Genomic DNA, 19,294 nt, shown 5'->3' on the forward strand with positions numbered 1-19,294 from the left:
TGTGAATGTAAAAGCTTGTGCTGTTTCTAAACATGGAGAAATGTTTCCACAGATTACTAAAATACCTACCACAGTACTGGATTCCAAGTAAAAGTCCGGATTATAAAAGTAGATAAAGTTGCATTTGTTTACAAATAAGGTTATTGAAAGTTCTGTATGCCTATAACAAGCAGCTAATAACATTAAATTATTTCAGAACCTTGATGTTTCAATGAACATAATTATTGAATACTTCATAATTTGCTGACATCACATAATGACAAAGATAATGGACATAGATTTATATGTGGTAGTAAGAAGTTCAGATAAATGCCTGCCATAGAAATAAATCCATTAAAAGAAAATATTATCAACCACTAATATCTTCACTAATCCTTATACATTGAAAACCTTTTAAGGAAACATCTATTAAAATAATAGACCTCTCAACTTAATACAAACAGCCTCTCTTTATTAAAATAAACATTTTAAAGAAGTGAGTATACAACACATTAGTTTATGCAAATGGCTCTGTGCAGGAACTTTGAATTATCTAATTAAGGTGCAAATGGCCACATGGATAGATTAATTTTACTATATAGCTTTAAAATAATTCCTTTGTATTTACTGATTAATTACACGTAACTGTGTACTTTCAGTGCCTAGAAAAATATTAGTTGCTCTTGACAGGGTTTTTTTTCTGCTCACAGGACTTGTATAAATGCAGTCCAGCTGCCCCACACTCAAAAGCGATTGTGACCCTCCTGCTGTTTTTTCTTTCTGTGGCTCTGCAGCTGTTGAATTCTTTCTGCTCAACTCAGACATTCATGGCACCCTTTTTCTCTTTATCCACATCTTGATATTCTTTACAACCATTTAATCTTCAGCAGAAGACTTCCTAAAGCTATATTTCCTAGTCAGACTGAATAATAGGAGTCAGTTAATACTGGTGACATCTGAGAACAAACAAAATCCTATGCAAGCATGCATATAAAATCCTTTTATGTATCTTAATCACTGGATCGTTGTGTTCTTTTCTTTTTCTTAGACAAACATGGCATTAATTTAACATCATGAATTTTAGTAGAATTACTCTTGCTGTACTCCACAGTAGATGACAGCAGAATCTTGTCCAGTATTGAGACAGTATGCCAAGGGGCAGCCTTAGCCTATCTTGAAAACATGTTGCTTTTATATTTATTTTATTTATTTTTCTTTTTTAAAATAGTTTGTCTAACCATTTATAATGACCTGTCTAAACATTATACAGTTCAGAGCTCTCTTACCCAGACTGATACTACTCACAGGGTTCAGAGGGCACAAGTGAAGCTCCCACAGAAGACAGGTAAAGGTGAACTTCAGAGAAGCTGTTTTGCTTGTATGGTTTAAGAAGTTCCTAGAAACCTTTCCCATAATCCCAGTGCACCCTGTCTGAGATACTGGTGGGCACTGTGGGAAGGATTTTATGTATTTCCGTTCCTCTTTGGCAGAGTCAGTATTGCATAGAAAAATAAAAACATAAGCAAGGAAGAAATAAAGCATCATCTAGGTGGAACATCGAATTCAATCCTATTTCCCTTTAATATAAAATTCTCCATTTTACTCTGGTTTTGCTTTATGCTTCTGCAATATGGCTCAATATCCAGCTGGAGACCAGTAAGGAGTAGTGTCCCTCAGCGATCAGTGTTGGGACCGGTCTTGTGTAATATCTTTGTCGGTGACATGAACAGTGGAATTGAGTGCACCCTCAACAACTTGGCCGATGACACCAAGCTGTGTGGTTCAGGTGATATGCTGAAGGGAAAGAATGCCATCCACAGGGACCTTGACACGTTTGTAAGGTGGGCTGAGGTCAACCTCATGAAGTTTACCATGCCAAATGCAAGGTCGTACACCTGGGTGGGAGCAATCCCAGGCACAGCTACAGTTTGGGCAGAGAAGAAATTCGGAGCAGCCCTCTGGAGAAGGACTTGGGGGTGTTGGTGGATGAGAAAATGAACATGAGCCAGCAGTGCGCACTGGCAGCCCAGAAAGCCAACCATATCCTGGGCTACATCAAATGGAGCATGACCAGCAGCTCAAAGGAGGTGATCCTGCCCCTCTACTCTGCTCTTGTGAGAACTCACTTGGAGTATTGTGTGCAGTTCTGGTGTCCTCGACAGAAAAAGGACACGGTACTGTTCGAACAAGTCCAGAGGAGGGCCACAAGGATGATCAGGGGACTGGAGCACCTCCTGTATGAAGACAGGCTGAGAAAGTTGGGTCTGTTCAGCCTGGAGAAGAGAAGGCTGCATGGAGACCTCATAGCAGCCTTCCAGTATCTGAAGGGGGCCTACAGGGATGCTGGTGAGGGACTATTCATCCGGGACTGTAGTGACAGGACAAGGGGTAACGGGTTCAAACTTAAACAGGGGAAGTTTAGCTTGGATATAAGGAAGAAGTTCTTTACTGTAAGGGTGGTGAGGCACTGGAATGGGTTGCCCAGAGAAGCTGTGAATGCTCCATCCTTGGCAATGTTCAAGGCCAGGTTGGACAGAGCCTTGAGCAACATGGCCTAGTGTGAAGTGTCCCTGCCAATGGCAGGGGGGTTGGAACTAGACAATCCTCAGGTCCTCTCCAACCCTAACTATTCTATGATTCTGTTCTATGATTCTAATATATGTCTTCCTTGGATTATTTCCAAATGATCTGGGAAGTGCTTTTTGGACAGACAATGAGCCAATGAAGATGTAGCAATCTGTCCAGGAGACCAGGTGAGAAAGTGTGTAAGTCTGGTCTGGTATTTCAACTCAGACTCACATCACATTTCTGAAAATACCTTATGTATTTTTCAGAAAAAGTCATGTCATTTTGTTTTGCACAAGCTGCTCACAGTTATTTTAGGCATCTGACTCCAGGCTTCCAAGCCCTGGGACAGGAGCTGGGGCTTAGTATGGCCTTCTCCGAATACCATTTAAAAGTCTTCTCTTAATTTCACCCCATTGTAATATCATGCCCACCACTGTGCCTGCACATCTGCAGACAAGCCCTTTGAAGGATAACTTTCTATCCTGACCTACCAAAGACTGGCCTGCTGGTGAGGCCCAGCTGCAAGTATGCAGGAAACCAAGTACACAATACCACGATAATCCCCAAAACTCTTGCCTTGTAGTATAATCTCAAAGACATGCGTAAGAAATCTTCGAATTCCTTGTAACTTGAGTAGCAAGATGTGCCTCAGACTCGCAAGGTAGGTTTTTCCTCTGTGTTAGGAAAGGGCAAAGATTTCCCTATCTGTTAAATCATTTTTTGACTTCTACTCCCAGGCATTCCTTTATTCTGGCCTCTGTTAAAAAAAGAAAAGGGTACCTTTGGATCTTCTGTAATTTTTGACCTTTTAGTTTTGCAGGACAACTTTTAATTTTCAGACCCTATTTTCACATGGCCATATCTGTGCAGGACACTAGCTTCATTTCACACCAGTCCTACATCACACCTGTGTTATGCCGAATCAAATTAGCAGATTGATAAAGAAAGGTAGATTTGATCTAAAGTCCATATATTCTGTGGACAGGAAAGCATTTAATGCTCTGTGTACATGTTTGTGGAGTGCCCAAGTGTGAAGAGGCAGTTAGCTATGGAGAAGGTCTACCTATCAAGGGGTAAATGTAAACATTTACAGAGTTGGAGGTGTGTGTTCATATAATAGGGCTGCTTGTCTATTTGCTGCTAGCATATTTCTGAGATAATGTGTCATTTTTGCCAATTTCTTAAATATATTTTTACATTGCTTTCTCAAGATAGAATGGGAATGTCAGCTTTAAGGAAGATGATGCAAAAGTATTGTAATGCAAATCTTTAGCAGATGTTGTGAATTCATTTTTTATTTGCATAGCTGAATACACTAATCCCAAGAGCTGAACTATAATTTATATTCTATTTATTATTCTGTTGCCACATTGTCTGAAATGAGGAAGCCCATACTTAATTACATGAAGTATATGAATAAATAGTCTAGGATTAAGAGACACATGTCTTTGTTATTTCTTCTCTCCAGAAACTGAAATTCAGATGTCTAGAAAAGATTAAGGGTGGCAAAACCTAATGCAAAAGCATGGCATTTAGGAAAGACAAAAAAACAGACAAATCCGTTAAGTCATTTGTCTGTCCACCATCACAAAATAGTATCTGTATCTGAGAAATTTACATTACTTGTTATTCAGTCTAAGTTACAATATCCCAAATGACCAATTCTTATGCAAGGGTATTCTGATCCAGTGGATTTCATAGTCCTGAGCTCAGAAGTCTGTACTGAGCTTCACATGAGGCCAGTGGCTGACCCGCATGCAGGTGACTAAAATTTTGTTCTGGGGATTCTGTGGGTCTTTTCCACTTTTATTTCGTAGTAATTATTTTTTGTCTTTTATCCCAGTATGTAACTCTGAGGTATTTTCCTGTTTTCATTTGTTGGTCTGCAGGTCTAGCCATGTACTTGTGTATTGCTTGATATCAATTAGGATGTTTTAAAAACTAACACTGATGTGGTTGGCAGGTACTCTAAAAGTTTTGGTTAATTGCCAAAGAGTCATAGAATGGTGATATGGTTTAGTGTGAGGTGTCCCTGCCCATGGCAGGGGGTTGGAACTAGATGATCTTAAGGTCCTTTCCAACCCTAACTATACTATGATTCTATAACCTTATCATCTACTTCCAACCCCCTGTATATACTTACTGTTTCATGTCTATCAGGCAAATTGCATTTCATGCTCACCTCTACACCAGTCTGAATTATTTCTGTAAGGTTGTATGAAGCAGCCACAGTGCAAAATGTTTTGTATAAAGGTGAATCTTACTGTCTTCTTATACTGTATTTCTGTGCTCCTATAAAATTCAGTCAGTTTGTCTGTTATAATCTCTTACTTATAATAGCATCCCTTCTCCACATACAATGATTTATTCTCTCCAAAATTTTGAATACTTGCATTGGTTGTTAATATTTATGCTGGATAATGAGATATTTATGTCTTGTGTATTGTACAGAGTTTGGCAGAATCAGTTTTCATTTCTTTTCTTGGAACTGTAATAATCTATTTCCCCGTTTCTAATCACAGAATCACAGAATCCCAAGGGTTGGAAGGGACCTTGAAAGATCATCTAGTCCAACCCCCCTGCAAGAGCAGGGTAACCTAGAGTACATCACACAGGAGCTTGTCCAGGCAGGCCTTGAATATCTCCAGCGTAGGAGACTCCACAACCTCCCTGGGCAAATTTCCCATGCTCCTTGTATTTCAAAAATAATTAGGTTATTCCTTCAAGAAAAAAAAAAAGGAATATAACACAGGGAAGTGGAATGAGTATGTATCCATCATGTACACTAACATGAATCAAAATTCCATCCTGTTCTTTGCTGCTGACTGCTTTTGTAAGGCTTCTGTTACTTGAAAAATTTGCAGGCATCCTCTTTCTTTTTTTTTTTTCAGTAGGTTTCTGTCTTCTGCACCTTCTGTAGATAGGTCCTCTAGATATTTCAGCTCTCACTCCATAGATATTTCAAATACAAATTATACTGAACCCACTCTCTCCATCCTCCCTAAATCCAAGAAACAAACCTAAAAATCCTGAGTTATGAGCACATAGTGACAAGTTCTGCAAACGAAGTCCATCTCTTTCACATACTTTACAGACTATAATAATACATCAATCTGTTACCGGTTGTCAGAGGAAGAAAAGAGGAAGTTTAGAAAGGGAAAAAGAATTTAGCAAGACAGCACAACTTGGTTTTGCTCCTTTCTGATGACAATTTTTACATTTCCCCTAGCAGAAATACAGGATACAAGTTAATTTTGGTTGCTGCCTTTTATTCACTACCTTTTGAATAGATCTTACTAAATCATGCCATTTTACTTGGCAAACAGAATACATTGTAGTAAACAAAGAGAAAAATAAACTGCAACATAATGAATTACACTGTCAGGACTGATTATTTTTCCTTTCATAAATTGTGTTTAGATATTTAAAACTTAAAATTATGTTACTTGGTACTCCTGTAAAGCAGTTGCATGCCAGCCATATGTGAGTTTTATTTTTTAAATAACAACACAAACTCTTTGAAAGAAGTTGCTTTCAGGAAAGATTTGAGTTCTGGTGCTAGAAGCTGTTCTCTTACATTGGGTTGCAAGTCAGTAGCTACCTCTGACTTTGTCATTTTTGGTCTCTGTTAGCTAAGCAAGAGAGAGATTTGAGAAAAAGAATAGCAGAAAACAAACAAACAAATGGAAAAACCAGTTCTGAGGCTTCAGTTCCATCTGTGTGGATTGTTTAAGGTGTTGATTTGGAGCTGCTTGTTTTTGTGCCCTTTGTACTTGCCGTGTTCTTTCCATCAGTATCTTCTTCACATGTTGATGTGCTCTTGAAATGGAGTGCGTGGTGTTTATTTCAATGCTTAAAGATTTGCTGTGCACACATTGCTGGGAGGACAGCCCTGCAGCTTATTTGTGCACACTCCATGTAAATCAAATAGCATGCTGAGCCTTAGAATATTACTGTGGGTTACTGTGCCATAACCTGAGCTGGAGAATATTCTGTCTCAGGGAAAAACAGCCTGCTGGATCTTGTCAGCTGTGCACTTAGGGAAGTGAGGGAGAAAATGATCAGATAACATCCTTATCTGTGAAGACACAAGAGGACTGAGTTTTCCATATTCACAACCTACCTGAAGGCACTGGCAGCAGTATCTAGTCCAAACAAACAAAAAATCTCCCTGATAAAGAGCATCACTGAGAAGCAAAGGAATAGAGGTCAGAGCACAGCTGCTGCAACACCAGACTATCCTGGCCAGTCTGTACATGTTCACAGTACTAGCTTGTCTAGCCAAAAGGTCTTTCTTCTGCTTAGGTGTATAAAAGTGACAAGTTAGGACAAGGAGAGTGCTAAGGACAAAAAGAAAAAGGAAAGAAAAAGGAGCTTCTCTCACCTTGATTTCCTTTGGAGGGGCAGTGGGGAGAGTATCCCAGATGGTAGTGTTCCCTGTCTGAACTTGTAATTGCAAGAGGTCTTGCATTTGTTTCCTGATTGACACTACATTAGTCTTGACATGGTGGTGAAGGGGTGTTGATTCAGTTTAATTCTTTAAATCTCCCTGGTTTGTATTTTGGTTTGAATCCCTTCGTGAATGCGTTGCTCTGACTAGGCCATGAAATATTGCTTTTTATCAGCTATTTGAAACAGCTAGGAGAGAGTTTCACTTTGTATAATATTACATGTCTATGCTAGAGTCAAGAGCATAGACTATTTTTATACTCAGTGGAAAGAAATGGAGGTCTTACAGTGCACAATTCATCTGACCTATTTTAAGCATCAATATTACAGTAGTGTGTATGACACCTGAATAGTGTCTTTTACTACCTTTTAAGAAAGTCTAGACAACCAACTCATCAATCCAAGTTTAGCTGAAGTGTATTTCACCTGAAGACATTTTTTAGCAAGGTAGCACTTGATGTACTCACTGACTTCCTCAAAATCCTCCTTAAAGCCTTACAAATACTCTCTGCATTATTTACTTGGGGTAAAATGTATGACCTGTCAGTGAGAAGAAGGCTGGTGTTTAGTTGAGGTTGTTCATTGATTTCAGAGGGAACTAAGGTTGCAGTGGTAGGGGACGAATTTTCAGATAAAGTTTCAAGACTCTCCAGATTATATTTCCCCAGAAACAAGCCCTGTTGTTTGCAAATAATTCTAGTTTACCAATACAAGCCTGACCATAAATTCAGTATTTTTATGACTGTTTTCTGTGATACAGTGAATTTGAAAAATAGCAAGTACTTTTGCTATTCTCGAGACCATAAAAGGGTTAAATTTAAGAGGACATTAAATTATTGTGTCCACATGGTAACACATAGTTCACAGTAGAAGGGATCTAATAATGCACTAAAGATACGTCATTTTTCATTTTGATAATAATGTCTCACAAGATTTTATTTCTTTACCTGTTAGTTTATTGTCAATTTTGGCTTGCTTTCTTTTTAACATATCTTTTTTCCAAAGGTAATTGCAAGTTTAAAATACCCCAAAAGGAAAAAATACTGAAGAAACTTTAATTATTTCATCTCATTTAAAATCAAGCACAAAAAAAGATCAAATAAGCTTATAAATCAAATAAGCTTATGAGCAGACCACCACTTTTGTCCAGAAGATACTGGAGCTGCCACCAACAGGTGTGATCTGCTCATTTGCACTTATCCATTCCTATTATTTCCCTGGTGTTAATGCTAGTTGCACAACTGGGCAAAGAATCAAATCAGGGAACCATTCTGGCTGAAAAATGGCTACAAATTTTGTGTTAATTTTATTTAAGCAGCCTTATACAAGATAAAAATGATTAATCTGAGATAGCAGATGAAGACAGCAGGCCTAAAGGTACTTTTTCATGCTAGGTGCTTAGATAGCCAGTATATTTGAATGAGATAAATAGAAGAAATAAGGAAGTTCTGTTAGTCCCTGTGTTAGTTACTCTGCATTTGAGTAAGTCAGCCAGCGAAGTAGACCTAAAGATGAGTTGCCTCTCAGCCACTCAGAATGCAGCAAGCATCCATCCAGCCTGGATTTCTATCTATGATCGATAGAGAAAGGCACCTCCAGAGGGCAATCTCTTCTCATTTTAATAAAAATATCTAGGATGCATAGAACAAGTCACCCTATGAAAATACCTATCTTCACAGACTTGTCTTGAGAACAAGATGACTAACTCAGGCTAGGAGTGTAGCTTTTCAGTGTCTGACATAGGAAAAGGTAGATCATCTTCCATATAACTTGCTATATTCACAGAGGAAGTTTGTGGAGGAATTAAATTTCCAGAGGTAGGTCTTTTTCTGCTAACACAACCATTAGCCCGTCTTTCTTTTCTAAGATTGAGCTTGCTTTAATGGATAAGAGGGAATTGTGAACTTTTAATTAGACTTCTAGGATAATGTGGTAGAATTTCAGAGACTTTTAAAGCTGGGGAAAAACAGTGGATCTTTTTTGTATGGCTTCCTGTATAATACAGATTGTAAAGAATAGTTATCCTTGAGTCCTGTGATTTGCATGGATCTAAAATAAATCTGATCCAAACTGGGAATCTGACGTTTTAAATTTTAATTTGGCTCTGTTTCAGGAATGAAACATGTTTCTTCAGGTTTCTGCTGTGAGTGACTTTCAGGCTGACCACTTTCTGAGTTACTTCTTCATGCATTGTGAGTCAATGCTGAATCATCTGTTTCAGTCAGCAGTTGCTAAGCTTTCCATCAGTTGTCTCTCTAACACCTCTTGTTCTCCATGATTTCTAAGAAAATTCAGTTGATACAGGCATGGAAACAAGGTAGCCCTAGCCTTAATAACAGTCTATAAGACAAATGTCTTCATGACCATACATCTATTTGAACAGTTGGGAAAGTAGGATCCACAGTTTTCTGCTGCCAGTATGGAGTGTTAGACTAACCAAAAGGGTCTCTGGTGAAGTTTTGGCATCTTCAAACCAGCATTTCTCCAAACAATTCCTGGGCACAATTTGGGAGTTAGGACCAGCTAGCGACCAGGCCCAGAATGCATCTTAGTTGTGGCTGTGCTGTGTTGAAAGGTGACAGAGTCTGATAGAACACAGCAGAATATTTAATAAATAGGCTGGGCTTTTGCCAGATGCCAGAGAAATAATCCCTCTTACATTTCATTTACTAGTGTAGATGTAGCTATGGAGTCCTCAGCAGGAGGTAAGACCAGAGAACATTTCCAGACTACAGGAGCTGAGATTCCCAAAGGTCTGTGTAGGTCCAGAAAACTAGAAGTCTAGGTGAAAAATGGTCTTAGAGCACTTTGCTGCAGATGTTGCTCCAGAGTCACTACAGCTTCAGGGACCATTGATTTCCCTGGAGTCATTCCAGCCCTGCAGCTTTGCCTGCTGTGGTCTGTGTGAGTGGTCTCAAGACAACAGAGTTTTGGACTGCAGCAGAGCTATAAGTGAAATCAGCTGTAAAGGAACCAAATAAATAAGATGTCAGAAAATACAGTTAGCATGCAAACTTCAAAACTTACACCTGTTTCATTGGGAGCTTAATCAAAAGTGACACATTTGCAAAATCTTTAATTTCAAAAATTGCCTTTTTATAATGAAAAAGCATTCCAGCTCATTACATGCAGTCAGATCTAGACTGAGGAATACCTTCAGGAAAGTATAGTAATAATATGAAGCATCAAGATGTATAAAATCTATCAGTTTCTTTGGTAATATGTTGTTATAATCCACAGTTAAAATTTTAATTTTATCCTGTATTTGACTTTGTATGACTGAAGTTTCCTACATTGGTTCTTTTATCTCATACATCAAAGAGCCCTTTAATGTCTAGCATTTTGTCTCTGAAGGTATTCCATGCTGTAATCAAGCCTTTTCTTGATCTTTCCAACATTATAAACTGATCAAGTTCCTTAGTTTCTTTGCTATAAGACTTTGCATTTGAAATTAAGTAAAGAATTATTTCAGACTGATGGAAAACATTTGTATCAATGTCACTTTCTTATGAATTGCCCTTTACTAGGCATATATCATATGACACATACTGAAAAAATATTTTCCTCATTCCAGTGACCCAGTTTAGTACCAATGAAATCGATTGGTGAAGCTTTGCATTCCTTCTGCACTGATTTGCAGTGAACCATCTAAAGAACTGACAGAAAGGAAATCTGGGTTTTAGGTATCACTTGTCCAATACTGTTATTAACCAAGGTCATGTCTAATGATATACAAGATTTAAAGTGTTTGGCCTTCTTGTTTAATTCATCCTTAGCAGAATCCTAAGCTTCCAGTTCAGATACCAAAGATTTGAGAGTCAAAGGAAAACTGACAATTTCTGCAAAGATGTCAACAAGGCCAATATTAGAGTAACTCTACTTCTGCTATTTTTCTAGGTATAAAGATTTGGCTGATACAGAAGCAGGAGAGAAGAAGTTATCTGCCAAGGAGAGATGTCGTCTTGTTCTTCAGCAGTGTAAATTACAAGGCTGGCAGGTTTGTGATCTACAAAGCAATTAAAATATCATTCTTTAAACAAGCTAGCTGAGTCATTTTCATTGTGGCAAGCCACCAGCTTCTTTGCACAGCAACATATTCTTTTGACATTTAATATATGCCTTGGGATAGAATTGAACTGATTTTCTGAGTTTTCTAGCATATGAGTAGCTGTGATTATTGTGTTGAAAAAGCAGTGTATTGTTGGGGAAAGGAAAAGATTTCAATTAAGCCATGTACATTGTGTAAATTAGCAGCAAGGCTTTTAAAAGTATCTGCTGTACATGTTAGTGATTGACTGATTTCTGAATTACAAAAAAAACCCTGCACCTTTTCTTTATGTAAAGTCCTATACTAAATGCTATACTGTCAGAAACAAATAATTAGGACTTCACAACCAGTCAGTGCCTTTGTAGGCACTTTGCTGATCTAGAAATAGAACAAAGTACCTAAGGTTATCTGCTTTGGGTAGCTTTGTAATTGAGCAGGAATGATTTCTTTAACATGTGCAATTTCTAAAGAAAATAATGTTTTTTTTGCACACTATACAAGCTATTGTACAGAAGGGAAACTTTCTGGGACTTAATGTGTAGAGCATTTTCCCAGGCAGTGTGAGCTTCAGCAGGGCTTTTCCTAACCTAGGAGGACTGAAATCTGTTCCACAGGAGGAGCATCCATGCCAGTTTCAGGGACAAGTATGAAGTTTAGGGACTGGGCAGTGGTCAAGGGTCTCCTATAGGCTTCTTTGGGAATATTAAAGGACAGGGTTAACACAGGTCTTCTAGTTCAAGTATGACCTCTAAGCATTAAGATGACCAGGAAAAATTTCTGCAACTGTTTATGAAGGACAAGGACTATGTTGGACTTTGTGCTATGGGTGTTTCTCAGTGGCCCACATTTCTTATAGTAGGAGAATAGGTAGGTCCCTGCTAAGCTGGAAGCATGCGTGCATTATCACCTGCACTTGGACACATAAGATATCCCTTTGGTCAAAATTTAAGTCTTCTTTTAGTCACTAAAGGAAGTAGTAAGTGTGTATAGTGTCACTCCCTCAATAGCAAAGAACAAAAGGATGGACCCTGAAGAAGATAGCAATATTAAGATAGACTTGCTTTCCTTACCCTAGTTTCTTAAGTCATCTCAGGGGTACATTCTGCCTCCTTGCCACTAGGTTCCCTATAAAAATAATCATTAAGATCTATAAGATGTGCTTTCGCTACAAGTATCTGGAACTGTGAATACCACTAAGCTTTAGAAGTTGTGTGGGGCTAAAAGTGTAGCATTGAGGAAAAGCTGTGTAACAGTAATTGTATATTGTGCTTCAGTCACAAAACACAGAGCAGAATGCCTGTGGAGTTTATTTCCCCAGGAGCCAGTAACAGTGTCAGCATGAAAAAAAAAAAGCAATTGGCCATCAGTGAAAGCCTGCAGCTCAAGACTAGTGATTCTGTAGTGACTGGAGTTTGAAAACAAGCCTGAAACCTTGAAAGACAAAAAATGTAAAATCACAAACCAGAATCCCTCCAACATGCAAAGGACCGAAGCTTGTGGTTTCAACCAGATTTGAGAGGTTCTGACTCCAGAATGTCATTAACATCAGGAGAAGTCAGGTGTGCAAAGCTACATCAGTGCATAATGCATTGTTCTCCAAACCAAAAAGAAACAATTCTTAAGAGATACTGGTAAGTTAAATGGAATAAGAAGGTTGGGGAATGACAGTTATACTGTTGTCACACTGTAAATAAGCAGCACATGGCAACTGGCTAAGCTGAAATGAACAAGGTCTGAGAAAATTATTGACCTTCTCTTTAGACCTTTTTCAAGCCAAAGAGAGCTATGGCAAACAGTTAGAAAGATGAAAATAATGAAAGAAAAATCTAGGAGAAAAATTCACTCTAGGTCCAGTTTCTTGAAGACAAATGCCCAGTGAATACAAGCTTGACATAGACACATTTTGTGTAGGTAATACAAACCCATATATCCAACTATCAACAATATGACTAATGTCTGTGTCACATAATCTCTCTCTCTCAATTATCTTTTTGATTCATTTGACTAATCATGAAAGTTGAACTTTAAATAACAATCTAAATGAGGAAGCTTATACAATCTGCAGTTGTCAGGAGTGCCCTCCCTGATGCTTTCACAGCAGAGGACTATGAAAAAAAAAACAAACAAAAAAACCAAAATGTTAGAAGAAAGGAAAAAAGGAATTAGTAACCCAAGGTGATGTCAGCTAGTGCAGCCAGAGGACGAGTCATCTGTAGTGCATCACTAAAATCATCCAAGAAGTAGGGGGTTATGCATATAACCAGTTTATTCAGCCACTGTTGGCAGCCATAACTACTTCAAATGAGTCACTCCTGGAACTGAATATTTGATGCAGGGGTTCATGAATAAGTCAAAAAATGTCTTCCCAACACTGTTACCTGCACTTACCTGAAGAGCTCTTGCAGGTTCAGGTAGATAAATTGACAAAATAAATAGATAGCACAAACAGCCTCATCAGAGATTATGAAGTTCAGGAGAAAGCAACTCACATCTGAAATCAACCTCCTGCTTATATGTCATCATCAGAGGATGAGGTTGCCAGTAAATGCCCCAGCAGAGAGGGAAAATGAAAGATCTGGGCTTCACAGCTGAGTGAATCTGGATGATACTTTACTTAACTTCCTTCTCATAATGTACCCCACCATCCCATTTTGTGAAAGGTGATACTAACTTGGGGGAGGGGAAAGTAAATCTGTGTTCTGAAGTGAGAGCACAACAGTGAGTTAAAAAAATTGTTTCTTTGTATTTGACAATTCATCTTTTCCTTCTCACGTAAGTTGTGTTTGGAGAGTGTTTTATTAACCAACAAAACAACAAACCCCAGAGCCTACTTGCAGAACAAATTCTTTTTTCTCTTGTAAACACTGCCGTCTGTTTAGAAATGGAGAACAACTGCAGAAGATCCAGTACCAGAATCCAATTTTGGTTTATTTTCTACCATCTAGTAGAGCACAAGAGCAAACACTATCAGCCAATGTCTAGTGGTTGATTCAGCAGCTTCTGTGTGAGAAGAAAGTATTATATTAGGGAAGTGTTGATAGGTTTATGAAATGTTGCTGTTCCTTGGGTAAGCTGAGCTGGAGATAACTAAACAAGGACAATAAAAAAGCTGTTTCATTGAAGCTGGCATACCATGAAGTTTCAGTCATGCACTTAGCTTAACTACGGAAATTATGAAAGCACAGAGCTACTATTGAAAGGCAGTTTTTGCATCCCGACTGTGTGCAGCCTAGATAAGGTGTTCTTTCAGCTTAAATACATACTTGATCATGGCAAGTTTAGTTACTTGCTCTGACTTTTAAGCACACCTAATGTAAAAGAAAATAAGATTTTTACATCAAAACAAACCATTCTGACTCCATACAGAGTGAACATAATAGACCTTGTTAACCCCTGGAGAGAAGACAGTGAGAATTTTGCTATTAATGTTAGAAGGAACAAGATGATATGTAGTAACTTTAGAGTTAAACTGAGTGGAAGCACTGGCTGCTCCATGTAAAGCAGAAGAATGTCCTACCCTCCAGAATCTCTGAAGGCCGTTACATTAGAAAACCCACATTTTTCAGTGCTGTGTTCATTTATTGTCATGCAGTGATGTATAAGCAAAGCCTGCAATCCCAATAGCATGACTGGCTTGCAAACATTATCATGCTTCAGGAGAAGTACAGGGCACAAACAGTCCTTGGCTCTTTTTACTGACATAAGAAAACTTTCATTTGTTTGGATTATCATTCCTCACACTGTTAATCTTGCAAATCTAAATTCAATAAAGGAGAGTTAGCTCATAGCTTAGTGAGCCTTCACATCAAAACTTGGAGCTTTACATTTTGTTTCACTAAGGTCAGTGGTCTGCAATTAACCCTTCTCAGTTACTTCAGATGGGGCTGTCTGAAATGCAAACAACTTGTATTATACCAGAAGTAAAACAAAACATCAGCTTAATTTGCTCTTGCTATATAGTGCAGCTGTTAAATACAAGCATTGCAAAGGCCAAGCTTCACTAAAAGTGAATCTTTCAGCCTTTAACTGCTAGATATGCTTGTCTGGTTAAAAGATAGCAATCCTTAAAAATGTCTAATAAAAGCTGTGTCTTAGTTTATCTTTCCAGTTTTTTGCCTGCTTCTTCAAATACACAATGATTCCATCTTATCAGTAACCTTGAATTATGAGCACAAGTCACTTATTTTGAAAAGAGTAAGTTTAAATGGGATGATCAAAAAACTCATCAGGTATGAAATAAGCAGTACAGGCAAGTCAGTCAGAATGTTTTTATGAAGTTCCAAAGCAGCATCAGGTGGTTGCATGACGTAGGTACCCTGTTAGTGCCAGTTCACATTTGTACAACTACAGAGGCTTCTAAAGTTGTTTGAGGAGCCGGCAGTGTTTCTGGAGAAGTGTTCTTTGCCAGTGTGGAGCTGTATTATTAAACTTCCACTCAAAAGAATGTTAAAGCAGAGAATAAGCCCTCAGTAAAAAGAAAGCCTAGAAGTCCATCTAGAGATTTTAAATTCTTCTAGCACATCTAGAACTGGAGAAGGAAAATGAAGTTTGATCCACAGGTCTTATTTGTCACAAAGAGAACCAGTTTCATATACTGATCTACAGGTGTTTCATTTGCTGGATTTGATACAGCTGGTTTTAAGTATTCTTTTTATTTCAATATATTACTATGCAGTATTAGCATACCAGAGTTCTTTTGGGGAAAGTATATTTGTGATTAAATAGAAGACTATAGAACACAAGTGGAATATGATTAAATCAGAGAAATGAGAAGAAGTACATGAAATCAAATGTGTAAATTGTGTGCTAAGTTCAGAGAGACTTTTCTTTTTTAAAGAGAACTGTTTATTTTGGCTTACAATGAAAGTGGTCATGCTGTATTTAAATACGAATTGGTTTGTACATGGTATGATAAAGTACCAAAGTACTTTATAAGCAGTGTAATATATAAAGCATTCTTAACTCATCTTTTTTCCCTCAAGTAGGAAAAATTTGAATGCTCATAAATTGTATGCCAATTTATTCATTAGTCATTTAGCAATTTTAACTGTGCTGGAAGTCAATTTCCTCTTTGTTTTGAATATCTTATTTTAAGAGTCAATTTTCTTTTAGGAAATTCTAAAATAACGAAGGTCACATTTAACAAACAAACAAACAAACAATAATCCCAGGAGGAGGAGTTTCCTGGTTAATGGTCAGTGATCAAAACACCACTGTCTGTATTTCCCTCATACTGTAGATTATGTCAGCAAACTTATATTATCCTGTTATATCTTTGTCCCATTATGTCATCCCATTATATTTCGGAAATAATTTGTTTGTAGCAGAAATCACCAGAGAGTGTGTTTAGACCTCACAAGTACTGCCAAAAGGCTGGTCTGGGTCAGCCACCACTTGCAGTCTCACAGCCCAAGTCCATCCTGTCCTCTTGGCCAGGGAATGGGATGGATGGTTCACTTTGACATCAGAATGCTCACAAGCTCTCAGTCTTTAAAAAGAGCTCTATTTTTGCTTCCTATCTTTTTTCCTCCTATAGAATATATTCATCCCTTTCTCCATCCACTTCTCAAGGCTTGCTTATGATTACTAGTCTTGCAAACTGTTTATTTCATTCTGATATCTTTTGCATGCAGATCTCTCATATCTTCATTCCATCTCTGTCCCTCCCCTCTTCTCCCCTTTATATCTCTTGACACTTTTCTATTGTTTTCTTCCCTTATTTTCTTTCCTAGATACTTTGCTTATTATTTGGTCTCAGTGTTCATCTGTTGTCCGGGTTTAGTTTCCCAGTTGCCTAACCTCAGGGTTTATTTTCTTTGTCACTGCTGTACCTGGTGCCAGTTGCCTGTATTTCTCAGTTCACAGACAGACACTTTCATATTGTTTCTTTTGGTGCTGTGTGTATTTCTAGAACTTTGAAAGACTAAAATGATAGGTCCAGTAAGTACAGAGATCCCATAAGATAAGCGTTTCCTCCATTGAGGATTTTTTACATGTATCTTCTATTTTGTGATCACTTCCTTTCCTTTAAGGCAGTCCTTATTGTCACCTCACAGGTAAAAAGAGCCATGAGGTTCATGCAGCTTTTGGAAAAGGAATGACTATTTTCATGCCCTTTCCCAGAACTGTGAATGATAGTTTTTCTCCATAAAGTCCAATGCCTGACAAGCACTTATATAAATCCTTAATGCCATTTGCGTGAATACTGGACTACTCAGATACTTCATATTGAGTCTATGTACAATCTATACTAAACTGTAGGTTTATTCAGCATGTACCATGGTGCAAGGTCACTAATTTGCCAGAAAGAGGGCTCTTAAAATGTGTGAAAAAAAAGCTAACAAATAAAGCAGAGAAAGGAAACCTTTAAAAAACAACAGTTCAGTCCCTGTAAGAGATCAGTACCTTGTAAAGGTGTTTGTCGTTATAATATTTTTGCAGACATGTACACTGCAAAAAGACACATTTTACAGTAGTTTTAAGTTTTTTTCCTACATTTCATTAATGCACTGTGAAAATGTGTGTCATTGTGTAAAATATCATTAGATTATAGTTCTCTGTCTTTTGTAGGTAGCTATTTTGAAAGTACTGCCAGAAACACACAGCACTCCCACAAATTGCCTTTTTTAAACTAAAGAACAGCTTTACAGATTCCCTTGACACCTATTAAGTATGAGCTAATACTGCCTCCATGCCACCTACACACCATCTCAGCATACATTCCCTAGTTTTGAATGTCTGTACTTCTACATCCTACACCTTTTCTGTAAAATAAAAAAAGGGGGGGAAAAAAAGAAGAAAAAAAAGAAGAAGAAAAAAAAGACAAGAACGAACAACTCCCTCCCATCCTTTCTGTTTCTTCCCAAGAATTAAAAAGGAGGCCTGTAGCAGTAATTGAAGCTTTCGTAGTCATCAATGACAATTTTACTTAATCTTTAAAAAATGTGTCATTTTGCAAAATAACATTTAAAACCCTAATGCTTTTCTAATTAAAATAACTATGACTGTAATTCACAGATGGTTTACTTTTACAGGAGTCTGAATGACATTAAAATTTCAGACTCAGATGAGAGCGCTTTGTAGTCCAGAAAGTATTGAAAAGTGAGTGCATAGTGGAAGAACATTTTGACCTTTTTTTCCTCTAGGCAAGCAGGAAATGTTTTGTGATTAGAGAAAAGACCAGAATAAAGACAGGTAGCAGCCTCAAAAACTGTTTTGATATCTGACATATGAAATTCTAACATTTTTCAACATTATTGTTTTCACTGAACACCAGAACTGTACAGAGGGCAGTGAGACCAGCTTTTACTCTATCAACTTTAGAGGATATCAGATTTAGTTCAAAGACTGAGCAACAGAGATCTCCAGCCATACTAACATAATCAAATGGGTTATAGCAGTTCCCATTGAGAGCTCTGTTCTCAATAGACATGGCATAAGATGTAAAATCTATAAATAGCTTTTATCTGAAAGTAAAAATGAATTTGTATTGACATTTTTTATTCCTTCATTCACTTAAAAACTGTAGCAGGCTTCTACTAATAAAGTTCATGGCATAAGCAATGCTACTATAACTCCATTTATATTGTTCCTAGGGTGCAGGATAGGAGAAAAGAGGACTAATGCTTTGCATGTCCCCTAGCCAGCTTTGTCATTCTATAGTGCCAGACACTTATAGCTTAACTAACCATAAGCTTAAGTAATAGTCTTGACTGTGATTTTGTGACTGCACACTGCAAAATAAATTGTGATTTAATGTTTAATTAAGCTACATATTTGCAATATAGCCTAAATGTGGCCAGTGTGTTAATTATGAGACTAATCAAGAATAGGGTTGTTTATTTTGCCGTGAGCACTGCTAATAATAAGGGCTTTTCTAATATTTCAAAATACAATTTTTCTTTCCCTTTTTGTACTGTTAGAGTACCATAATATTGCCCTACTAGAGATAAATGTTTTAGAGATTTCCAGTGAGGAAGTAAGGGAAGAAACAATCAGTTTGAGGAATGGAGGAAAAGAGGCAGAAATGAGGAAAAAATTGATGATTTTCCATAGTCCTGAGACAGAGGATGGAAAAAGGGCTTCAAAGTGATATGGAGGGTTTGTGGAAAGGAAAAGCAGAGTATAAAGAGAAAATGTAAACAGAGTAGAAAGTATTTTTAAGTATTTGTATCTAGGCTATGGTTGCCTGAGAGCTACTCAGATGCAAATGTTAATTATAATTACATGATAATTTAATTACAGTTAACC

At 37.6% G+C, this 19,294-nt stretch overlaps 1 protein-coding gene across 1 annotated transcript in view; it reads left to right on the plus strand.

Moving 5' to 3' along the window:
- MYO16 (myosin XVI) overlaps positions 1-19,294 on the plus strand; it is a 297,078-nt gene that overhangs the window by 228,369 nt on the left and 49,415 nt on the right. Inside the window, exon 28 of the mRNA XM_005145243.2 lies at positions 10,894-10,993. Within this exon, the coding sequence (XP_005145300.2) occupies positions 10,894-10,993 (100 nt within the window). The remainder of the gene's footprint in view (positions 1-10,893; positions 10,994-19,294) is intronic.

The sequence above is a fragment of the Melopsittacus undulatus genome, chromosome 2 (genome assembly GCF_012275295.1).
Source record: "Melopsittacus undulatus isolate bMelUnd1 chromosome 2, bMelUnd1.mat.Z, whole genome shotgun sequence".
In the NCBI taxonomy this organism is placed as follows: Eukaryota; Metazoa; Chordata; class Aves; order Psittaciformes; family Psittaculidae; genus Melopsittacus; species Melopsittacus undulatus.